The sequence below is a fragment of the Corapipo altera genome, unplaced genomic scaffold (genome assembly GCF_003945725.1).
Source record: "Corapipo altera isolate COAL_440 unplaced genomic scaffold, ASM394572v1 113, whole genome shotgun sequence".
NCBI classification, from domain to species: Eukaryota; Metazoa; Chordata; class Aves; order Passeriformes; family Pipridae; genus Corapipo; species Corapipo altera.
Genome location: NW_020884895.1, coordinates 629,380 through 649,073, shown reverse-complemented (window position 1 = coordinate 649,073; position 19,694 = coordinate 629,380). Strand labels below are relative to the sequence as shown.

Here is a 19,694-nt window from a genome sequence, read left to right as displayed (position 1 = left end):
TCCAGACTTCACCCTGTATTGTGAAATACTGAAATGCCTCAGCTACCAGCACTCAGTTGTCTGTTGTCAGCTTACTCACAGTGGCACAGCCTGTGCCTCCTACCAGCCCCAAACATGGTGACAGAATGGAGTCCTACAGAGATCCTGCTTAAAGAGCTGAAGTTAGGACCTGTAAAAACTCCCAAGAGAAGTAAGTGCTGGTGAGTGCCCCCCTGTGTCTTTTCAACAGAAAAAAAGACCCAAGAAGAAACAGCACCTAGAACTGCAGTAACTGGTCATCAGCACCTCATGGGTATATGTAACTAAGGTACCCCGTAAATCTAATAATACCTGGTGGTTAGATCCTGGTTCTTTTTTTCTTTTTTTCTCTTTTTTGCCCTGAGATCCTGCTCACTTGTTTTATACACATCAGTCGAGTACTGTTGTGTCCTTGGACTTCTAGCCATAAGCCACCATCTAAATGCAGGTAGCACTGTAAAACAGACCATGGTCCAGTTCTCTTCCTGCAGCACCATTTTTAGCTGTGTTTCAGCAGCTTGGTGTTGTTTGGCTCTGCCCTTTTGATCCTGCTGCTGCTCTGGCATCCAGAGAGCTCATTTGGACTTCTGCAGCTGCCACTGGAAGTAACCACTGCTGTGTTACTCCCTGCAGTGGAAAAGTCTCAACCTGCCTCCTCCAGCCTGACACTGGTGTGGGTGCTCACATGGCAAAAACATTTCTGCAGCTCTACTCTAGGCCATATTCCCATATCTGCCTGTAGTGAAACACAGAAGGCTTTGGGTTGGAAGGGACGTTAAAGATCATCTCCTTCCAGCCCCCCTGCCATGGGGAGGGACACCTTCCTTTAGACCAGGTTACCCAGAACCCCACCCAGCCTGGCCTTGGACACTTCCAGGGATGAAATGGAAGTACTTGCTTTGCCTCAATATAACTAAACTCTCATTTTTCTCTAATCACTGTGATCAAGACAGATGATGAAATCAAAGCTTTTGCTCCCTCGTAGGCAATTTTTTTCCCACATATTGCAAAGCTGCATTTGGAATTTCCTTTTACTGTCCATTGCTTGTAGGAAGAGCTTTTGGCAAGTCAGAATAAAAGCTATTTTGAAAGTACTCTGCCTATCTATTTGGAGAATAAAGGTACTATGAATTAGCTCTTAATAAGTCTGCATATGTTAGAATTTTAAACCCCAAAACAGGTCTACAGATGCTGCGTGAATAAATTAAAAACTCAGATTTTAAAAAGGGGCAACAGACTCAGACTTACTCTAGTGAGGCAAACAGGGAAAGAAATACGTCCTCTTGTACTGCCTAGGAAAGATAGGCATCTTCATAGCTCATGCTTTACATTTCAGTAACTGAAATGAAGCATCTGAAAGACTTAAGTCCTCGTAATTGTGTTTCCAAAACACACTCCTTTTCTAATGCTTACTTTACAATAGTATTGCTCTACTAAAAATACACTAATTTCTTCCTGAAGTTAATGCAGTCCCTCTGATGTCCTCAAGAAATAAAATTAAAAAGAAAAAAGCAAAAGAAAAAGTAATAATCAGGACATCAGGCTTCTGTGCTGCAGTTTACAAAAGTGAGAGTTCAGAGGAATGGTGATGCTGCTAAAAATCTTTCTACTCCCGTGGCTGTCTGAATCTTGAAATAAAAAAAAAAAAGGAAAAAAATTCAACAATAAACACTAGACCTTTAATTATAATCTAATAATCTTGATCACAGCAAAAAATATAATGAATGTGAGGCAAGTATGTGTGTGAGAGTACAGGACAGAGAAAGGTTTAGGGCAAGGATCAGTGGAAAATCTTTAGAAATGATGTAAGAGAAAGCAAAGGCAGGGATTGGAGTTTGTAGCCTACAGCAGAGACTATAAAAACTCTGAAAGAAAGCTGAACATTAGGGATAAGTTAGAGGGAAGAACATTGCAGGACCATTAAGGTTGGAATTGCTTGCAGCCAATGCAAGGTAAGAGGAGTAAGGACAGAGATGTGTTTGGGATGTTTTATGTCTTCTACTCTGTTTACAGAAGCTTTCTTCCCTTCTGTGCTTTCTTCCTCTTAATTTTTTTTCAAATTTTTTGTCTTAACAGACATGCACAAGGTATAAAGATGCCCATGCCTGATGGGAAAAGCACAGCTACTTTTTCCAGTTTGGGATTTAGATAATAAGGTGACTATCACCTAGTATTTTTTGTACTAAAACAGAACTAATAATATTCAGTGGAAACTTATTTCTTTCAGTTAATCAGCCAATACTCAAACAGAATGTGTCAGTGCATCTTACAACAGTGACTAGTTACTTTCATGCTCTTGCTGTGCTTTACAGTAAACTGCTGTCTGTTTACTGTTATGGATTTTCCTTTGTATATGTTACTGTCAAATAAGATGAAGAGCTATGACAGAACAATCCTTTCACATTACTAAATATCCTATGTGGTTGACAAGTTTGCTGCATGTAATATATTGTAAAACAGGAGATAAATTATTCAGGAAAAGTCCTTAATTTATGAATCTGCTAAAGAGTTTTATTATATCCCATACTAGATAAACATTGATCCAGATTCTGCTGCATTCCAGCAAAAATAGCATAACTGCAAAAACATTCCTACACTAACAGAGTAATTATCATTATCCAGTGATCTGACTACTTCAGCTTTGTGCCACTGTAAATTAAGGCAGACTGTGCTTCTGTGATAGTCATCGTGATTTCTCCATTCTGAGTTCAAAACTATTATAGTGGGGTTTTTTTCCTCCCACACTGAAGTTGTACAAGTAAATACATGCAAATAACAGTTGGTTTAGATGTCCAGAGGCTACAGCAAAGTTCAGAATACACTACTTTTTGAAGCACAAGCCTTTAGCTTTTCTTCCTTGCTTTTTCAGTTTGAAATTATTGCCCTCTCACAGGGATTGCACTGAAAGCTGAGGAGCTGAGAGGACATTTTGTGCCCCTGCCCACTGATTCACTCAGGAAACCCACTATTGCATTTATCTGTCTCTGCTCACCTCTATTCAAAATGCAGCTGAACCTACTTGCCTTGTAAAATACATTGAACATCATGTGGAAAAACAGGCAAAAATTCCCAGCTCAAACCAAACAGGTGTATGGTGTAAATGATGGGAAAACTGCAAAATATATCTAGTTGGACCAGGTGTTCTTCAGCATTTATAAATACCTGCCACACTGATTTCAGCAGATGAGGACTTTATTTTCACTCGTTGAATGAATGACAAATGTGTGCCTTCTGGCTTCTTACACAGCAAATTAAAAAACCTGAATGATACAACAGTTGTGAGAACTCTCTTGATATACCCTGGCAAAGTTTGCAAGTGATTGCAGCTTTTCTTCTTAGTCAACTCAGAGAAACAGGTTACTCTCTAATTTTCATTTGCAATGCATATTCCCCGAGACCTTTTTCTTCAAATAGTATCCTTGATCAGAATTTGTTTGTCTAGTAAATCAGCATGAATGTTTGAATCTCATTAAGTGTTCCAGTGCCATACTTTTCTCTTAAGAGCTTATCTTGAAGGATATTTTTTTACCAGACATTAAATAGTCTGTTATTATATTGATAACATATTTTGCTAATACACTCTTTATATCAGGTGTGATGAACTACTTATCATTTCAATACTGTTAGGAAAGAAGATAATTTTTCTAATATAGGAAAACCCTCTCTATTTCTTGATTTTTATTGATAGAAAGCGTTCTTATTTTTGCTTTAAATGCTGAAGATGGCACTCTAACAATGAATAGTCATTGGTTCTTGTGCTAAAGATGAAGGAAGAAAGCTAAATGTCAAGTTAGAAATGTTAAGAAAAGCTGGCATGTATAAATAGCATAGGGTTGAAACTTTGTTGGCAATGAAGAATAGCCTAATTTGGTTTCCATTGTACATACCAGGAATACTGCAGCTCACTCAATTATCTTACTGAGGAAAGGTGCAAATAGATTTTTCCCACTAACGGGTATTTTCTTACACTGTATAGCATCCTTCTTATTTAATAGTCCCTCAGCTTCTAGATGGGCTTTACCACTTCTGTTTGTGTCCTGCATCATGGTCTCCTACTTTTATGGTATTTATGTGAATTTTGGGTTTTTCATTTCTAAAATCCGTTGCTAGAAATTGATTTATTGCACAGTGTACTCAGCTTAGAAAGATGTCCAGCTTGTGTCCTTTCTGAGCATTCTAAAGAGAAGTGTCCTCCTCTGTTCTTTATGACCATTTGGTTTCATGCCCTTTATCCACAGGGAGAGATGAGTACCATGACTGATGGGTCTTCCACAACTGTTTGCCCACCTTTCTCAATTAAATTTTCCTGAATCATGCCTGTGTCTGTTAAGCAAAGGTACCCTTACATGGCTCTATTCATTCAGACACTTCTTGAACTCCACATGGAAATCAGAGGGGCACCTTTCCACCCTTTCTCCACATGAGCCGCGTGATGCGTGTGCTGCTCCCACAAACACTGAATCTTGTGTGGGCAGGGTCAGTGCAGAGTCCAGCCAAGCCCTGCAGGGACTAAGCCATGACCAAATCTGTTTTATCAGAGTACAAATGGTAGGAACAATTGTGTGCTTGAGCATCCTCTGAGCAAAAGCACAGCTATCAAACAGGCAAAGGTGACTATAGTGGTGATGTGAAAACATGTCAGGACCCAACACTAGAAATCATGCTACAGGGAATGCAGTTATTAAAATGAAGACTATGAAAATCAATGACTAATTTTGACTGCCTTCTTGAGAAACTTTTAAGGAACTTCATTTTCAGAAAATGGAACATCCTTGGCCTTGAAATACTGTGTGATCAGAATTTTTATTTGGGACACAAAAATACCTAGGCCTTATCTCAAAATAACTAGTCATGCACCTCTTGCATAAGTTTATGAATTTTAAATTCTCTGTGGTTCCATCAGATGAAACCTACCTGCATCTATTTGTCTACATAGTCAGGAAACTGAAATTGGAGGGAAATTACATTGTAAGAGTGTCTGTGCCATATAGCTAATAAAATATATGGCATTGTTTAAAAATTTACACCTACCCCAGGAAACACATTATTAATAACATAAAGGGCCTGACAATGGCAGCTTACATTTCATTTTGCCATGCAAGTCCCATGCTTCAATGTCTTGCTTCAGTATCTTTTAGAAAGAGGTATGTGAGAAGTGCTCCATATCTCATCTGTGAAATGACAACAAAACCACCACTCTAACCTAGTTTGGGCCTCTTTTTTTTTTTTTTTTTTTTTCCTGAGGATGGGATTTGTTTTGATTTTTCTGCCTTTTCCTTGACATTTACATGACTATGAAATTGCACCTGAGATACACAGGGGCCCTTAGCAGTTTCTGAAATCACTAGAACTGCTGATGTGGGCACATTTTTGGCTTTGTGGTAATATATATGATCAGAGGATCCGCCCTACAACTTTTAAAAGTAATGCAAATTTGTCCCAGCACTAGCAGACTTATTCTTAGAGCTTCACACACACCACATTTAAGTTGTTCTTTCTGTAAGATAATCATCCATCTTAGTTTTTTTGGACAAGGTATATTCCCGTCAGTATGCACTCTGAGGCTAATGAGGCCAATGTTAGTATTCAGTGGTACATTTGATTAAGATAGGTAGCAGCAGTTAATATTCTATTTTGTGGCACTTGTTACAGCAACAAAATACCCCAGTAACTGGCTTGGAGACACAGCTGTGATTCCCCCAGCTGGATGGAATCTAAATTCACAACTAACAGCTGATGGAGGTTTACCAGTACTAGTCCAGTGTTCCTATAACAGAAGGACTGGAGGCCTAAAAGGCACTGCCAGGAGCTTCCTGGTGCCTATGGGACAGTCATGCCTTGGCTTTACATCAGATCCATTTGGGAGCATCCAGGACCAAACCTCAAGGGATTCTCTGCTCAGGCACAAGGTGCTCACTGGAGGATCAAAGTCCTCGTTTGTAGGTGAGCTCGGACACATCCTGTGTTGGTGCTACAGCAACAAGCAGAGCACTGTCATCAATATAGTGGCAGCTGAAGTGAAAGATTACAGTGCAAGGCATGATGTCTTGCCTCGATTCTCTTGCTAACAGGCCAGTAAGAAAAATAAGGCCCTTGTAATTTATGCTTGCAGAGTAATCTCCACAGTAATGTGAAATATGATAGTTCAAATGGGTAAGAACAATGATAGCTGTTTCCATTTTTGACAGGCAATGGGTTTGGAGCTTGGTGATGAATTGCATTCTGTCTGCAGTTTGTTCAGCCCACTTATCTTCAGGATGTCATTTTGGTTTTTGTTTTTTTTCTTTAAAAGAAAAACATCTTTTAAGTCCTTTGGTTGGATGTTGGAGACTTAACAGTTTCTGTTTGGTAAAGTGTTTTGCTTTCTTGTGATCTTTTCTTGGAAAATGGCTCTCTACAGATTCCTAAGTAAAAGTTTTGTATGTTTATCCTGCTTTGATAAGGTAGAATAATGTTCTCTCTTTTATCTTTAATTTTATTTTAATTGGACCTGCAACGAAGATACCTAATTATATGAGGAATTTTAGTTTTGACACATTTTAAGCTAAAGCATCACTAAGACACATAAATATGTCTGAATTTCAGACTTGCAATTACATTTAGAGAAGGATAAACCATATTTTAAGTCAGATAACAACAGACTCTCAGATAACAAAGACATGGCATTATACCCCAATCCCCTGATTTAGCTCTGTGAAATTGGTGGTGAAGAATTTTCTGGAAGGATGGAAATTCAGTACATATGGTAAGGGGCGTGTCTTGCAAAGGCTTGTCAGAGCTTTGCTTATTCTCATTCAGTAACAAATATTGTAAAGCCTCACTTAAGGTCTCTCTTGGAATGTGCCAAGGTAAAATTTGGAGGGGGTGAGGCAGTAGCCAGTGCATGGCTGGGAAAGCCCCATTTCAGCAGGAGGGCTCTGCTTACCCAATTACAACAGATGAGCTCAAGGAGAAAAACTAACAAATGCTTTTAACAACTAAGGTCCTATGACATGGCTGAAGGTGGAAAGCTAAGTCCCAAACTTGCAGAAGAAAGTATGATTTTAATTATATTTACATAATCCTCATTGCACCATTAGTTTTGCATATATTTTTCTGAAACTTAACTGCTCCCCTGCAACAACCCTGCTTCCATTTCCTGCCTTGTTCCCATTGCTGCATGAAAATCCATAAAACAGGGTCTTGCTGGACTGAAGTTTTGCTCCCTTTTCAGTCAGTGACACTGACTCTTAGCTGCTCCTTCCCATGGGAACTAGAGCCAAGCTTTAAGTCCTTACAATTTCCTCTGCTTCTAATTTCACTGGCGGCAAGTTCTGACCAGTTAATCAAATGTCTTTTGTGTTGCAGGTGCCTTAGTGTTTATTTTGATTAGTGTACCGGTTGCTATTTTTAGTTCTTTGGTCTTTGGGTTGAATGAATACCAGCATAGATCTTAAATCATAATAAACATGTGTTTTTAACCTTGCCATTTATTTTTACATCTCTGTATCCAAATAATCAGGATGTGGTTACCTGTGAAGGTAGTAGATTGCTACTTCAAATTTCAGTGCACACCCACATACAAAAATACACATTGTAGAGGGTCACAGCTTTAGAAACACCCAGTCAGACCCTTGTGTTTATGTCAAGCAGTGGCTGTTGCTGTCAGACTGAGAAACAGCGGTACTGCCTGATTTACTACTTCAACTTTATCGTTTGATTCCAGTGAACTAAGTCTGCCTCACCCTTAGAGAGTAATCATCAGGTTTCTTCCTAACTGCTGATCCCTCATGTACAACATTAAAAAAAATAAGTATATATATATATAAAATAGGGTAACCAAATAACAGAAACACGTGTAAAATGTTTTGAAGAAGCTAAGCGAGAAAGAGAGTTTTGAGTTTGCTACAAGTGTTATATCTTTACTTTTTAAAAATGGACTCCAAATGCTTTTGAGGTTTTACTCTTTTGTAGTGTGGGGAAAAAGTAAAAACCAGTGTTTTACCATGTGTTTGCTGCCTGATCTAATGAGAAATCTTCTACACAAAGGATAAAACAACCATTATGCATTATATAAATGTATTTATACACCCTTTCCATTTCTGCTTTTGCCAAGTGAAGATTCAGCAAAGAATGGCAGAATCGGACTTGAATTATACTCTAGGGCAGGACCTGGAGACAGAGAAATCAGGAAGTTAACAGATGCTTTTGGTACTTGAGGCTCCAGCCTAGTTCTTATTAACATCAGCTAAAATATTCCCACCTGAGTCAGTTGGAGGCACATCAGGTTTTAAGAGCTAGATCCAAACAAGGGCTTAAACAACGTAGGCTAAACCCATGGCCCAAGACAATTCCTGGAGCAAGCAGCTTCACAATCCCAACCTTCACAAAACTTGTCCCTCCTTGGTAGGCATCTGCAGTTCTGCAGCTGTAGCACATGGTCAGAACACCACCAGTCTGAGCAATGTATTTGCATACAAGCTTTTCCCAGGTGTGTGAACTGGACAATTTTATTCCAGGATTCCCCTGGAAGTTGTGGCTACCCTTAGGTCTTGTTAGAGGACCAGTGAAATGCAGCTTTGCTTTCAAAATGCTGCTGGAGAGGTATGTGATTGCTGTTACAGCTTTAAGCACCTCTCCAGCATGTGGGGAGGTCAGGGTCAACCTGGTCAACCTACCAGCCAAAGTCTCCCTGCTTACAAGTGAGCATCTAGTTCACCTGGTTTTAATACAAGTTTGCATTCATCACAGCTGCTGCTGCAAGGACTGCCCCACTGTGCAGAAAGGAATCAAAAGATTTGCAGGGCTGTAAAGGAGCAGAAGAGGGAGCTGATTCTTCATGGGAAGGTGAAAAGCATTCAGCTGACACTATCTGGTTGCTGGGGTTTATGCAGTGACTGTTGGATAAAACACATTAACAGCCACAGGAAGAGAGTCTCCCTTTGGTTTTACTTCTTTAAGGCCTTTGGAGCAAGATTTGTGAGGGAACATAGATGTGGAGTCATTAACAGACTGTTCTCCTTTGCAGATGCTGCAGTTCCAGCTTATGGTGGTGCATTTGGCCCTTGTGATTGCCCTGCTGTGGTGGCACTCTAGCTCAGTGCTCCTTGCAGAGGCAGCCCCAGAGGTAGGTGAATGTTTCTGATGGTTGTCACGTAACTGCTCTCCCTTGGATTTTGGCCACAGAGTGTGGAAGACACCAAGGTATCCAAATAGTGTTGGAGAATATTGACTCTGCAAGGGCAGAGGAGGAGCCTAGTGAAGAGAGACGCAAATTGCATGGCTCTGGGAGGACAGGCAGAGTGAAGTTCCATCCAAATTCTCACAGCCTCTCCTGAAATACCATGGGATCTCCTGTGTATTAAAACATTGTCCAGTGGATAGAGAACTTCCTGAAGAGGGGAAGGAGGTGATGGCAGGGGGGAAAGTAAACTCCTCTAACACTGAAGGGGAAGTGTAATTCTTCTTAAAGACAAATAATAGCATGAGAAGGCTGCAGCTTCCAGAAGCCATAAGGAGATCCCTGAGAGGGGATCACCTGCACAAAAGTTACAAATTAAAGGAGACAGAATAGACCAGGAGGGGGAAGGAGCCAAGCCACTTGCCTGAGCTTGCGAAGGAAAGCAGCAGATGAAATGGGAGAGTTATCTCATGTTTCATCCAAGATGACATGCAGGGGTTGCACCTGAAAATACTTCTCCTGCATTCTCTATTTTTAGTCAACTTGACATATGCCAGATTTGGCAGGAAACATATTTATGTAATGCCATAAAAAAAAAAAAAATCAAGTATCTAAAAGTTTAGTCAAAGTAGCACTATTTGGCTGTAGGGTCTTTATATAGGTTTAAAATTGATGCATACTGAAGAATACTGCTGGATCCTTCTGCCTTGCTCTCTGTCTTCACATAAGCATGTCCTGACTATTGACTATACAAAAGTACTGCAGTAGCTGCTGTTCTGGTGCCACAGAGACCCGGTATTGTGTCTGTATCAGTGGTAGATTTTTGTGAAAAGAATATAAGAACAGAACATCTTTGGATGCTTCTTGATCTAGAGCCTTGCACTGGAGCAGGGCATGTTTTAGCTGCTGATGGGCCACAATTTGTCTTTGAAAGAGTTTAAAATCTCAGTATCTATGATGTCCTTTGGCAATGCATTCCCCTTCATCTACTGGCTGTGTTTAAAAAGTAATTCCTTATATTTATTTTAAATCCACCATCTGGTGACTTCACTGGGTGGACTGAGGAGCTCTTTTTCTTGAGGAAAAAATTACCAGTCTTTATTCACCTCATTGATGTTCATAACTTTATAAATCCATTGTATCTCTGCACCCCACTCTCATCTCTGCTTATCTGTGAAACTGTATTTGGTTCAGTGGTTCACCACAGGAAAACTCTTTTCTACTTCTGATGACTGTTTTAGCTATCTCCTTACTTCTTACAATTCTATTATATCTTTTTAAGACAAAGTAAGTGGGACTGCAAAGTAGTCAAGAGCAGAGGCTATTTTTGACCTTCTAGTTTCAAATGTTATTTTAGATAGTTATCCCCACTAACTGAAAGGGAGAGTTGAGTCTTTTTTAAAGACATGATTTTGTTGCAAGTGTATATAAAAGTTTTATAACCCTGAAAGAAAACAGAAAGGATTGCTCTGTGTACTTCAGGCTCATAAAAAGTAGAGTCAGAGGACAATGTGAGATCCTTTACAAAAGTATCAACAGTGCTACATCACTTGTGTGATCATTGTGGTCATGTGCTCCTTCTCATATAAAGGTCACAGTTTTATACACTCTATCACTGCTTATGCCACCCATCAAGGGGTGGGAAACATCCCCACCACAACTATGGTGTGGACCACAGCAGACAGGCACATTGCATCATCCATGTGATGCCTTCTTTACATTTGCACTTAAACCACTATGTATGAATAAGAAAGATAGTGGTGTGCTTCTAATAGAATAAAACCTGTTCCAAGGCATAAGTTATAATTTTTTTATCTAATTCTGTGAAGATCAAGTGGAGCAAGAAGGTAAAGATTTCATCTGAAGAGAGAATGATTTGAGCTTGCTTTTGCAGACTAGCTGCTGCACTGTATTTTTCTGTTATATGTAAAGCAAATATTTAACTTTGGTTTAATTTCTCTCTTGATAGACGCCAATATTCTCAGCTATTCTGATAACAAAGTAGAGTAAGGTTTTGAAATGGTGTTAAGCCTAATGTTGTAACTAAGGTTCCAACTGTTGCGTCCAGTCAACATACTGTTCTTTCCTTTCCTCCTCCCCATGTACTGTTACTGCATAAATTCTTTAAATGTCAGTGCTGAGCAAGTTTATTTTGGGATATGTTTTGCATAACTATTAATTAATTTGTCATATTTGGATGGAAAATTCTGTATAAGTTTTTATTACTACTTATTAGCATTCATTTAAAAAACAAAAATCAGTTTCTTGAAAACTATCAGGGTAGATGTTGGAGTTGGGTAATGGTGATTGCATTTTTTAGAAGTATTAAACTACTCAGCTCATAAGTGATACTAATCACAGTGCTGAGATAAGGATAGTGGGATGGCCTGCAAAAATAGGCCTTGTGAAGCAATAAATTTTGATCTTGCTTGGAATAATGATGAAAGCAAGTCCAATTCTATAAAAAAATTAATTTCCAGACTTGGAGGGCAAAATCCTTTCAGTGGAAAATGGCCACATTTCACAGAAGGTCCCAGTTTCAGTGTCCCAGCGTATTTGCAAGACTGCTGCTGTGACACTGCTTGAGATGGTTTTCCTGGAACCCGAGCAGCCAGTACACTTTATTGCTTTCTTTTGCAGCCTTTGGAGCCACCTTCTGCTCTGGGCATGGGAGCACCTCCCATTGCCAGTGAAGAGAAGTCAGCCACCAACCTGGCAGACAAACTGTTCCTTCTTGATGACTTGGTGTCTCTGGAGAACGAGGTGACTGAGACCAAGAAGAAAAGAAGCTTCCCAGGATTTGGTTCTCCAATTGACAGAATTTCTTCAACCTCTGTGGATGCTAAAAGCAAACAGAGGTAACTTCTTAAATGTTCTTACCAGTGATAAAGTTGGTAGAAGGCTGTTAATAGGTGCTCTGGGTACTGATGGGTTGGCTTTAGCCACCAACAGGTTTGCTGGTCAGTTGTGAGGTGCTCTGATTAGGAACCAGTCTGGTTGCACTGTCCATAATGCCTCAGCTGTGCTGTATAACACATGAACTAGTTTATTTATCCCTACAATGCTGTACAGCTACCAGAGAACATTCACGAATACGTGATTTTTCAGTACACTTCTTTCCACTGATATGAACTAAACTTCAGTTTAAAACTATGTTTTTGACTGTGAGATTATTTAAAACAAAAATATGCCTGAGGGGCAGGGCTAGGTGCTCCCGAGGCTGGGGTGGAAAGAAGGCATAGTAGTGATGAGCATGCTTTAAATAGCAGCATGAAGAACACATCGTGAAAATGGGCACAGACAGTAGAGTAAGCTTTAAGACCATGATCAGCTTTTGATAAGTAAGGGTTTAATCAATACATAAACACCTTCACGGCATATGTGTGAAGATAAGCATGTTTATAACAGGGTTAAGCAATGATGCTCGATACAGTTGGGGAGAGACAGTGACTTTGGGGCAAAGCTCAAAGGGCTTTTTGCTGTATCTGAAAGAGCTTAGCTGTCTTGTTCTGTTCTTCTGGTAACTGTCTTCTTTTGGATGGAATCCCTAATGCCACAAAGTATTTAATAACATGCTTAAAGCTTAATCTGGAAGTGGAAAGTATTCATGAGAGCCAGTCAATATTACAAGTATTTTTTCAAGCAAAGTTTTGCAATATTTTCATGTTGTTTTTCCATTTATCCACCCCGTCTGCCACTAGGACTGTTTGACTGCAGCCAAAAGCGATGAAATACGAAATTTTAAAAACCTTGAGTAGAACTATTCTGTTCTGTATGTCTCTTCAAGAGGTCAAAATCAGCTCACTCTTTGTTTGCTTTTTAGCATATTTTCCCTTTTCAGGGAAAGCTGCTGTACTTTTTTGCAAAGGTACATGGTATTCCAAATTTGTCTCATGGTTTTTGGATGGAAATCTTCTTTTATTCTACATGCAATACAAGAGAAAAAAAACAAAACAAACACACATAAAAAAAGAGAAATTGTGGTGAAAATTGTCTGTGTTTTCTAGCAGCTTGTCTCTGAATAATGAGCTCATGCAAATGAGTGTCACATTGCACGAAATTCCACCTTTTCCAGCAGCAGTTTGCAGTTTTGCATTGGGATTATCACCTTGGGGGAGCTGATTAGTTTTTACATTTGGGGTTGAGTTATTCATTAGAACCATCTGAGCTGCCTTGATCACTCTATTGATGGTCTGGTACTGCCATCAGCATGGGACACAGAGCAGGTGGGTGCTATGAAACAGTAGTAAGGCTCTACCTTTTGATGGAAACAGGCAGAGGCTGCTGCACTTAGAGGAGTAAAACAGAGGACTGAGGACCCCGTCACCCAGAAGAGAACAGCTCATTTCTATATGAGCTGAGACAGTTACCTTTAGAGACCAGGAAATTACTTGGTGAAAGCTGATAAATAGATTGAGCCCCCTGAATCAATGGAGTCAGTGTGTTTAGTGCCTGGCATACAAGAGAAACTTTTGGAAAAGAGCAGATCAAATATAAGTCCACTTAACAGATTGTTCTGGCACCCCCTGGTTACACGAGAGCCCAGATCCTGGTCTTGCACATCAACATCAACGTAATGCTTTAAAAGCATAGGAAAAGCAGGCAGGAAGGTGGAAATCTTCAGGAGAGGTAAAAAGATCAATAGGCAGAGTGAGAGAAAGAGGCTCCGGGAATCTTAGACAAGGCTGTTTTAAGGAGGAAACGTCACTTTGTCTCTAGTAAGTGATGAAAAAGGGCCAGCGTGGTTTGGAGGGTGGAGCGGTGCCTGTGCTGCTCTGACGCAGGGCGGCCACAAGAGGGGACGCTCCGCTGCGCTGCCTTTCTCGTAGGCATCACTTCACAATTTTCCTTATCTAAGTACAGAGCATGACAGTGTTACAGCTAATGGTGCAGAAACACCACCCTCTCCTCACCCCCGCAATAACTCCCAATGTGGGGAGTTAATTCCCCTTTTATCCAGGCAGGCTCAGTATGGCTCTGGCAGCCCAAATCTGCCTCCTGCCCCCCATATGTTTGTGCCTACACCTGGGGGGAAACAGTGTTATCCTTGAGGCAAGAGGCTGAGGATCAGCCCTTGGCTTCCCTTCCCTTTGCTTTTCATAGGGCTTAGTGTAACAATGCTGGATACTTTGGTGCCTGAGGAAGGGACAGGGAGGGCCATACGAATGGCTCCCCTTCATTTGCAATGTTCTGTAGCTGCTTCAGCACAACCAGTGTGGTGTTCCCTACATATGACATAGACCATCAATTCCCATTTTGTAACCCCATCTGAAAAGCAGCTAAAAAGGAGGCAGTGGGTCTGCAGATGCTGGAAGGATGGGTCTGGGCTTTGGCCCATGCCTAAGAGGTATGAGGAAAGGAGCCTGCTTGGATAAGACCATGGACTACACAATTCTGGGTGGGGTGTGCAGAGCTTTGAAGCCTCAGTATGAGGGAGCATGGCAGTGCTGACACAGAGTTAGACTTCAGAGCACCACAGCATGCTCTCCTGCTAGTTACTTTGCAGCTGGCAACTTACAGAACAAGTCTTTAAAAAGGACTGATAAAGAATTAATCTTCCAGGGCTTCTCTTGGACCTGCATTTCACTGGCAGTATTTCTAAAAGAAAAGTTGGCATTATTCTCAGCTGCAGGAAATCTTGCCATTTCCACAATTAATTAAAATAAAACTTCTGCTCGTGGAAAAAATGCTCCAAAAATGCTGAATTAAGATGGGAAAACTTATTATTGTATATGAAAAGAACCATGAAAAATATTTCTGCATAGAAATTCTTTCACACTTTCCTCATGCCCTCATTCATCAAATTGTCAGGAAACTTACCACATGGAAGAAAAAAACCCAACAAAACCTTCCCATTTTCAACCTCATCAAAGGATTCCAATATACAATTTTGATGAACAGTACATAGCCATACAACCCATAAGAAAATCCTACTAGGACTTTTTTAACTTGTCCCCTCTATAACTGTGCAATACTTTCTGTCTCCTTGCTTATCTTAGCCCCAGCTGGCCCTGGAGACTTTGAAGATCCAGTCTAATGGGTCACCTGTAGTGCATGAAACAATTCCCCTTTATAAAAGCAGTGTATTGCCTTTCATTTATGAATAGCAGTTAACTTGTGAAGTTATTTGTTTGCTGCCAAGAAAAAGCAGGGATAATGCATCAAGCTCAGACAGTCTCTAAAACAGCTGCAACTCCTGCCTAGTATTTTGTAAGACAAGTGCAGCATCTTATTTTTAAACACATCTTTGGCTGCTTCTGCGTCACAGTTCTTTCTGAACAATAAGGTGTTAATGGGATGAATGGAGGAATCAAACATGTAGTAACATTTTGATTATTCATAAGGTGTCTTTTCCCATTTCTTTTCCCTCCTTCTTTACTCTTTTTCCTCATGCAGGAAAGTGCTTGAGCTGCCCAAGAGACGGTTTGGAGTTCCTCTTGACCGGATTGGAGTGAACCGCCTCGGCAACACCAAGGGTTAGCAGTTCCTGCAAGTAAGCCAAAGTACTCCAGGTGTGGGCAGGCTCAGAGAACCCACCTGTTCTCGGTTACATGGAGGTACTCAAGTCATACCAGTAGGCTCAGAAAGAGTGGCTTAGGAAATGATGGCTTCTTATAACATGGAATGCCCTAATTTGCCATTGAGTACCTCTCTACAAGAAAACAAGTATTTCTAACATTTTCATCTCTTCTAGACCACCTTACAGTCTGCTTTTCCAAGCCTTGCATTTCTGACATTGGAAAATTTAATGTTTACTGCTTTTTTGCCTACAGGTACTTCTATTCTTTATGACTGATGCTGTATTGGAAACATTACAGAGGTACAGAAGATGCATCGCAGCATGTCTTGTCCTTGACTAATGATACAACACTCAAGGAATTGACCTCCTGCAAAATCTGTTTCACATTGCATTTTACAAATGTTGCATTTACAGTAATAATGAATTCAATTCATCACGTCAGAATGCTGTCACAGCTGTGCACAATGTCACTGATAGGAAGGAACAGAGAATATGTATATATTTTATTGCATGGCATTTATCTGTTAAACTAGCAAAAGTTTATTATTCTAGCCAGGACTGATAAATTTTTTGGATTGAAAATAAAATTTTGAGAGATGCCAACAGCAGTCCATGAAAAGCAGACAGTTTGCTTTGCACGTTTCTTTCAAAAGGGGAGTTGTTTGGTAGATGAAGGGAGGATTTAACAGTTATGGGACAAAGCTAGAATTTATTTGAATTGCTGTTTGAGAGAATGATGTCTTTTGCCTTTACTAGGAGTTAGTCTGAGTAAGAACTGTGACGATGCCTTAGTATTTGTCCTGATGTTTTGAGTAGTCTTTCTCTTATCTCTGCACCATATTTAGACAAGTTTTCATCGTATAGCAGATCCTGAAATGTGGCGAGACTTTTAGTTTCCTTCTCTAAGCTGATGAATACATTTCACTCCTCCCTATGCATAACATAGGATAGCGTCCAAATATGAAGTCATCTACTTCCTAGACCATCTGCATCATATGCCTTATTTTAGCCTCTTAATGTGTGCACAGGGCATAATCAGACATGTAACTCTAAAAGTTCAAGTATTTCTCACTCTGGTAAAATGTAAACATATCCTCTCCACTTCATTTCAGAGTAATACAGTTTATCTTAAATCCCGTTTCATGCTTTTCACTCCTTTCCAGATTATAAAATATAGCTGAGAAGAACAGTTTGCTGATATCTCAATGCTCAGATTCCTAGCTAATGTTTTCTAAACATCACATTCTCCTTCTTGGACTTTGGTTCATGTCAGTTAAATTCCTCAGATTGCTCTTCTTGGGTATAAACCATCTTTAGCATTGCAAAAGAAGATCCATTGAGAAAGAGATTATGCAGGATTAAGAAAAAAAGTTATTCTTGCCAAACACCCTGTGTAAGGCAGAGAATTAAGAGGTAATTTCCTACATCTTATATGAGGCACAAGGCACCTGGCCATCAGCCTGGTGCCTGGCCAACCAGTCACCCCAGCCATTCAGTCCATGCTAGAAACAAATGCAGTCCCAGGCAAGCCCAGAGCCTGTCCTCTGCAGTGCACTGCCACCACCCATCCTGAGCCTGCCCTGCGGTTTAGGGAACATTTATCTTCTTGCACTGAGCTCATCCAGACAGTCTGCAGATTATGTGCTTGCAAGGCAGCCATATGTAGGGGCATGGTCAGATTATGGAAGTGATGACCTGACCACCCAAACAGCTGTCAGGCAAAAGCAGCATGGACAAAGTCATTGCGTGACATATTTTGGAAGACTGAGAGCAGAGGAATCCAGTGCTAACACAGCAGGTTTTCAAATTCACTGGTGGGTCATAAAAGTATTAAACAGTTGGCAGGTATTAGCCTGGGCTTCCAAAAAAGGGGGAGTTTTAAACCCTGAAAGCTGTGTGCAGAAATGCCTTTCATCTGAAGGGTAATGTGAAAGTAGAGCAGGACGGAGGTGTCTGCGGTGGTGTTGGTGGAAGCTTCAGTGCTGCTCCCACCTCACTGTGTGGATTACTTAGGAGAAAGCAACAGTCTTTCTGTTCCTCTGCCCCATCTACCACAGAGCACCCTGAGACCTCCTGTGGCTCAAAAAGCATCTTTAAAATCCATAAATTGGCAAGCGCTGTTTAAAATATGATGCTGTCTGAAAGGCTGAGCACCACAATTTGTTTTTGTAGACAATATTGGATGGCTTCAGCCACTGTGCATAGCATGGAGATCAACAAATGTGAAATGAGGATATACTGCAGCATCCATCGCACGCTAGATTTGCCCTGTGCTGCCTGGATTTGCAAACCCATTCAGATGCCTGTGAGGATTTTCTTCTAATAAATCAACATGGTCGACTAGAACGTCCCAGGGAAATCCCTTTAATTATTGCCTGTGGGTCATTAACTTTAGCAAGAGTGACTGCCCAAGTATGAGTAAGGTATGAGCAGACACCCGAAGAAGTGTATGTTTAGGGGAAAGGACATGACCCCCACAGTGACATGTAGAGGGTAAGCCTAGGGAGAACATCACCACCTCTGCTTCTAATTAGTCAATTAATTGCATTCAACACAAACTCATCACTGCAGCAGAAGCAGCTAATACAGCAGCATGGAGTGCCTGTGAGGAAACAGTTGGATAGTTTGGGTACCATGAGCACTTAAATAACTGCATTGATGGAATCTAGAGCAAAATCACTGCTACACAGCAGGATGCATTATACTCCAGAGAATTCCTATGTCTAGGATCAGAGCAAGCTGTTAAATACCCACAGACACTGTATTCCTTTTCCTGGCTTGCTGATGGGTTGTCACACTGGGTCAGGAAGGCATGGCTACAGCAAGCAGGCGACAGATGGAGCCTGCTATGCTGGCCTTTCATTGCACTGGGATTTCCTGCAAGCTGAAATCATCTGAGTTCAACTCCACCTTTGGGCACTCAGTACAGCTCTTGGAATACACTTCCCTTTCAGCTGGAGCACCAAACTCTTAAAGAAAGAGAGACCCTTCTCTTGTCCATAGGGTATAATTTTTTCCTAGGTTTGGTGCTGATGTGAGGGTATGTAAAAGTGTGCTCCCACATACCTTTTCCCTTGCACAAAGGCAACAGAAAATGGGAAATATGTTCTAAGTCACTACCAAGGAAATAACAAATAATTAATGGTAACAGGAAACTGTATTTTGCATGTCATTAAACTTCACTGATATAATGAAGCTGGTTTTATTCCATAGATGCTGGCTTTGGCCTGTAATAGGATGAATAGATCTCCTGTTAATGAAGTACATGCAAGGTACTGCTGTGGTAAGCATGTTCTTCTTGCCAGAGCCCAAGGCAACGAGTGTAGGATGGTAATTACAGCTTTGGGAGAGGTAACATTTTGAAGACTGTGTAGTATGCAAGCTGCAGTTAAATCACATGGCTCAAAAGAGCTGGAGAGAAAGTTCAATGCTAGTCAAAATCATTCCACATATTCACAGTGGCTATCAGATCCTGCTCTCATTTATACTGTTGCAAACCTCAAAGTTAACATAAAGGATTTATTCTGAATTTACACCTTCGGGAACAAGGTCCTTTGTTTTTGCAAATAAATGTGGATACTGTGACTTAAGATTTATATATGTAGGAATCACTGATGGATTGTGATCTCTTCCTTTTGCTAGTCCCTGCACTGACCAGCCAGATGAGCCAAAAATTTCTGCTGAAAACATCTCTTTGGGGTGAGTAGGTAGAAACCAGTGGTTCTGCTCTGGTGCTATGAGCACAACATCCCACACATCTGTGAGGAAGACCCAGCTCTCATTCCTGATCTTGATCAAAAGGAAGGGTCTGTCTCTCAGGCATATTAAAACTCTAGATGTTTAATGGGAGCCTTATTTCCATTGTAAACTTCACATGAACCATTAAGGTAACAAGAGCCTAAATCAAGGGAAATGTGCTGCCCCTTGGGCCTCTGCAAGGGCTGAGAAAGCAAACACCACATGCTTCTGTGCAACAGAAAATCTTTATTGGAATGA

The 19,694-nt window shown here is 40.6% G+C and overlaps 1 protein-coding gene across 3 annotated transcripts; it reads left to right on the top strand.

Moving 5' to 3' along the window:
• Positions 1–1,917: 1,917 nt before the first annotated feature.
• Positions 1,918–16,792, top strand: OSTN (osteocrin). 3 transcript variants are annotated; one of them, XM_027647545.1, is made up of 5 exons: positions 1,918–1,970; positions 9,026–9,124; positions 11,819–12,036; positions 15,575–15,654; positions 15,952–16,792. In XM_027647545.1, the coding sequence occupies exons 2-5, from the start codon at positions 9,026–9,028 to the stop codon at positions 15,972–15,974; spliced, it is 420 nt and encodes a 139-aa protein (XP_027503346.1). In that variant the 5' UTR covers positions 1,918–1,970; the 3' UTR covers positions 15,975–16,792. The 3 variants fall into 3 exon arrangements, with proteins under 3 accessions (XP_027503346.1, XP_027503348.1, XP_027503347.1); XM_027647547.1 differs by having other exon boundaries at positions 15,575–15,671; XM_027647546.1 differs by lacking the exon at positions 1,918–1,970 and adding an exon at positions 8,752–8,844.
• Positions 16,793–19,694: the final 2,902 nt, after the last annotated feature.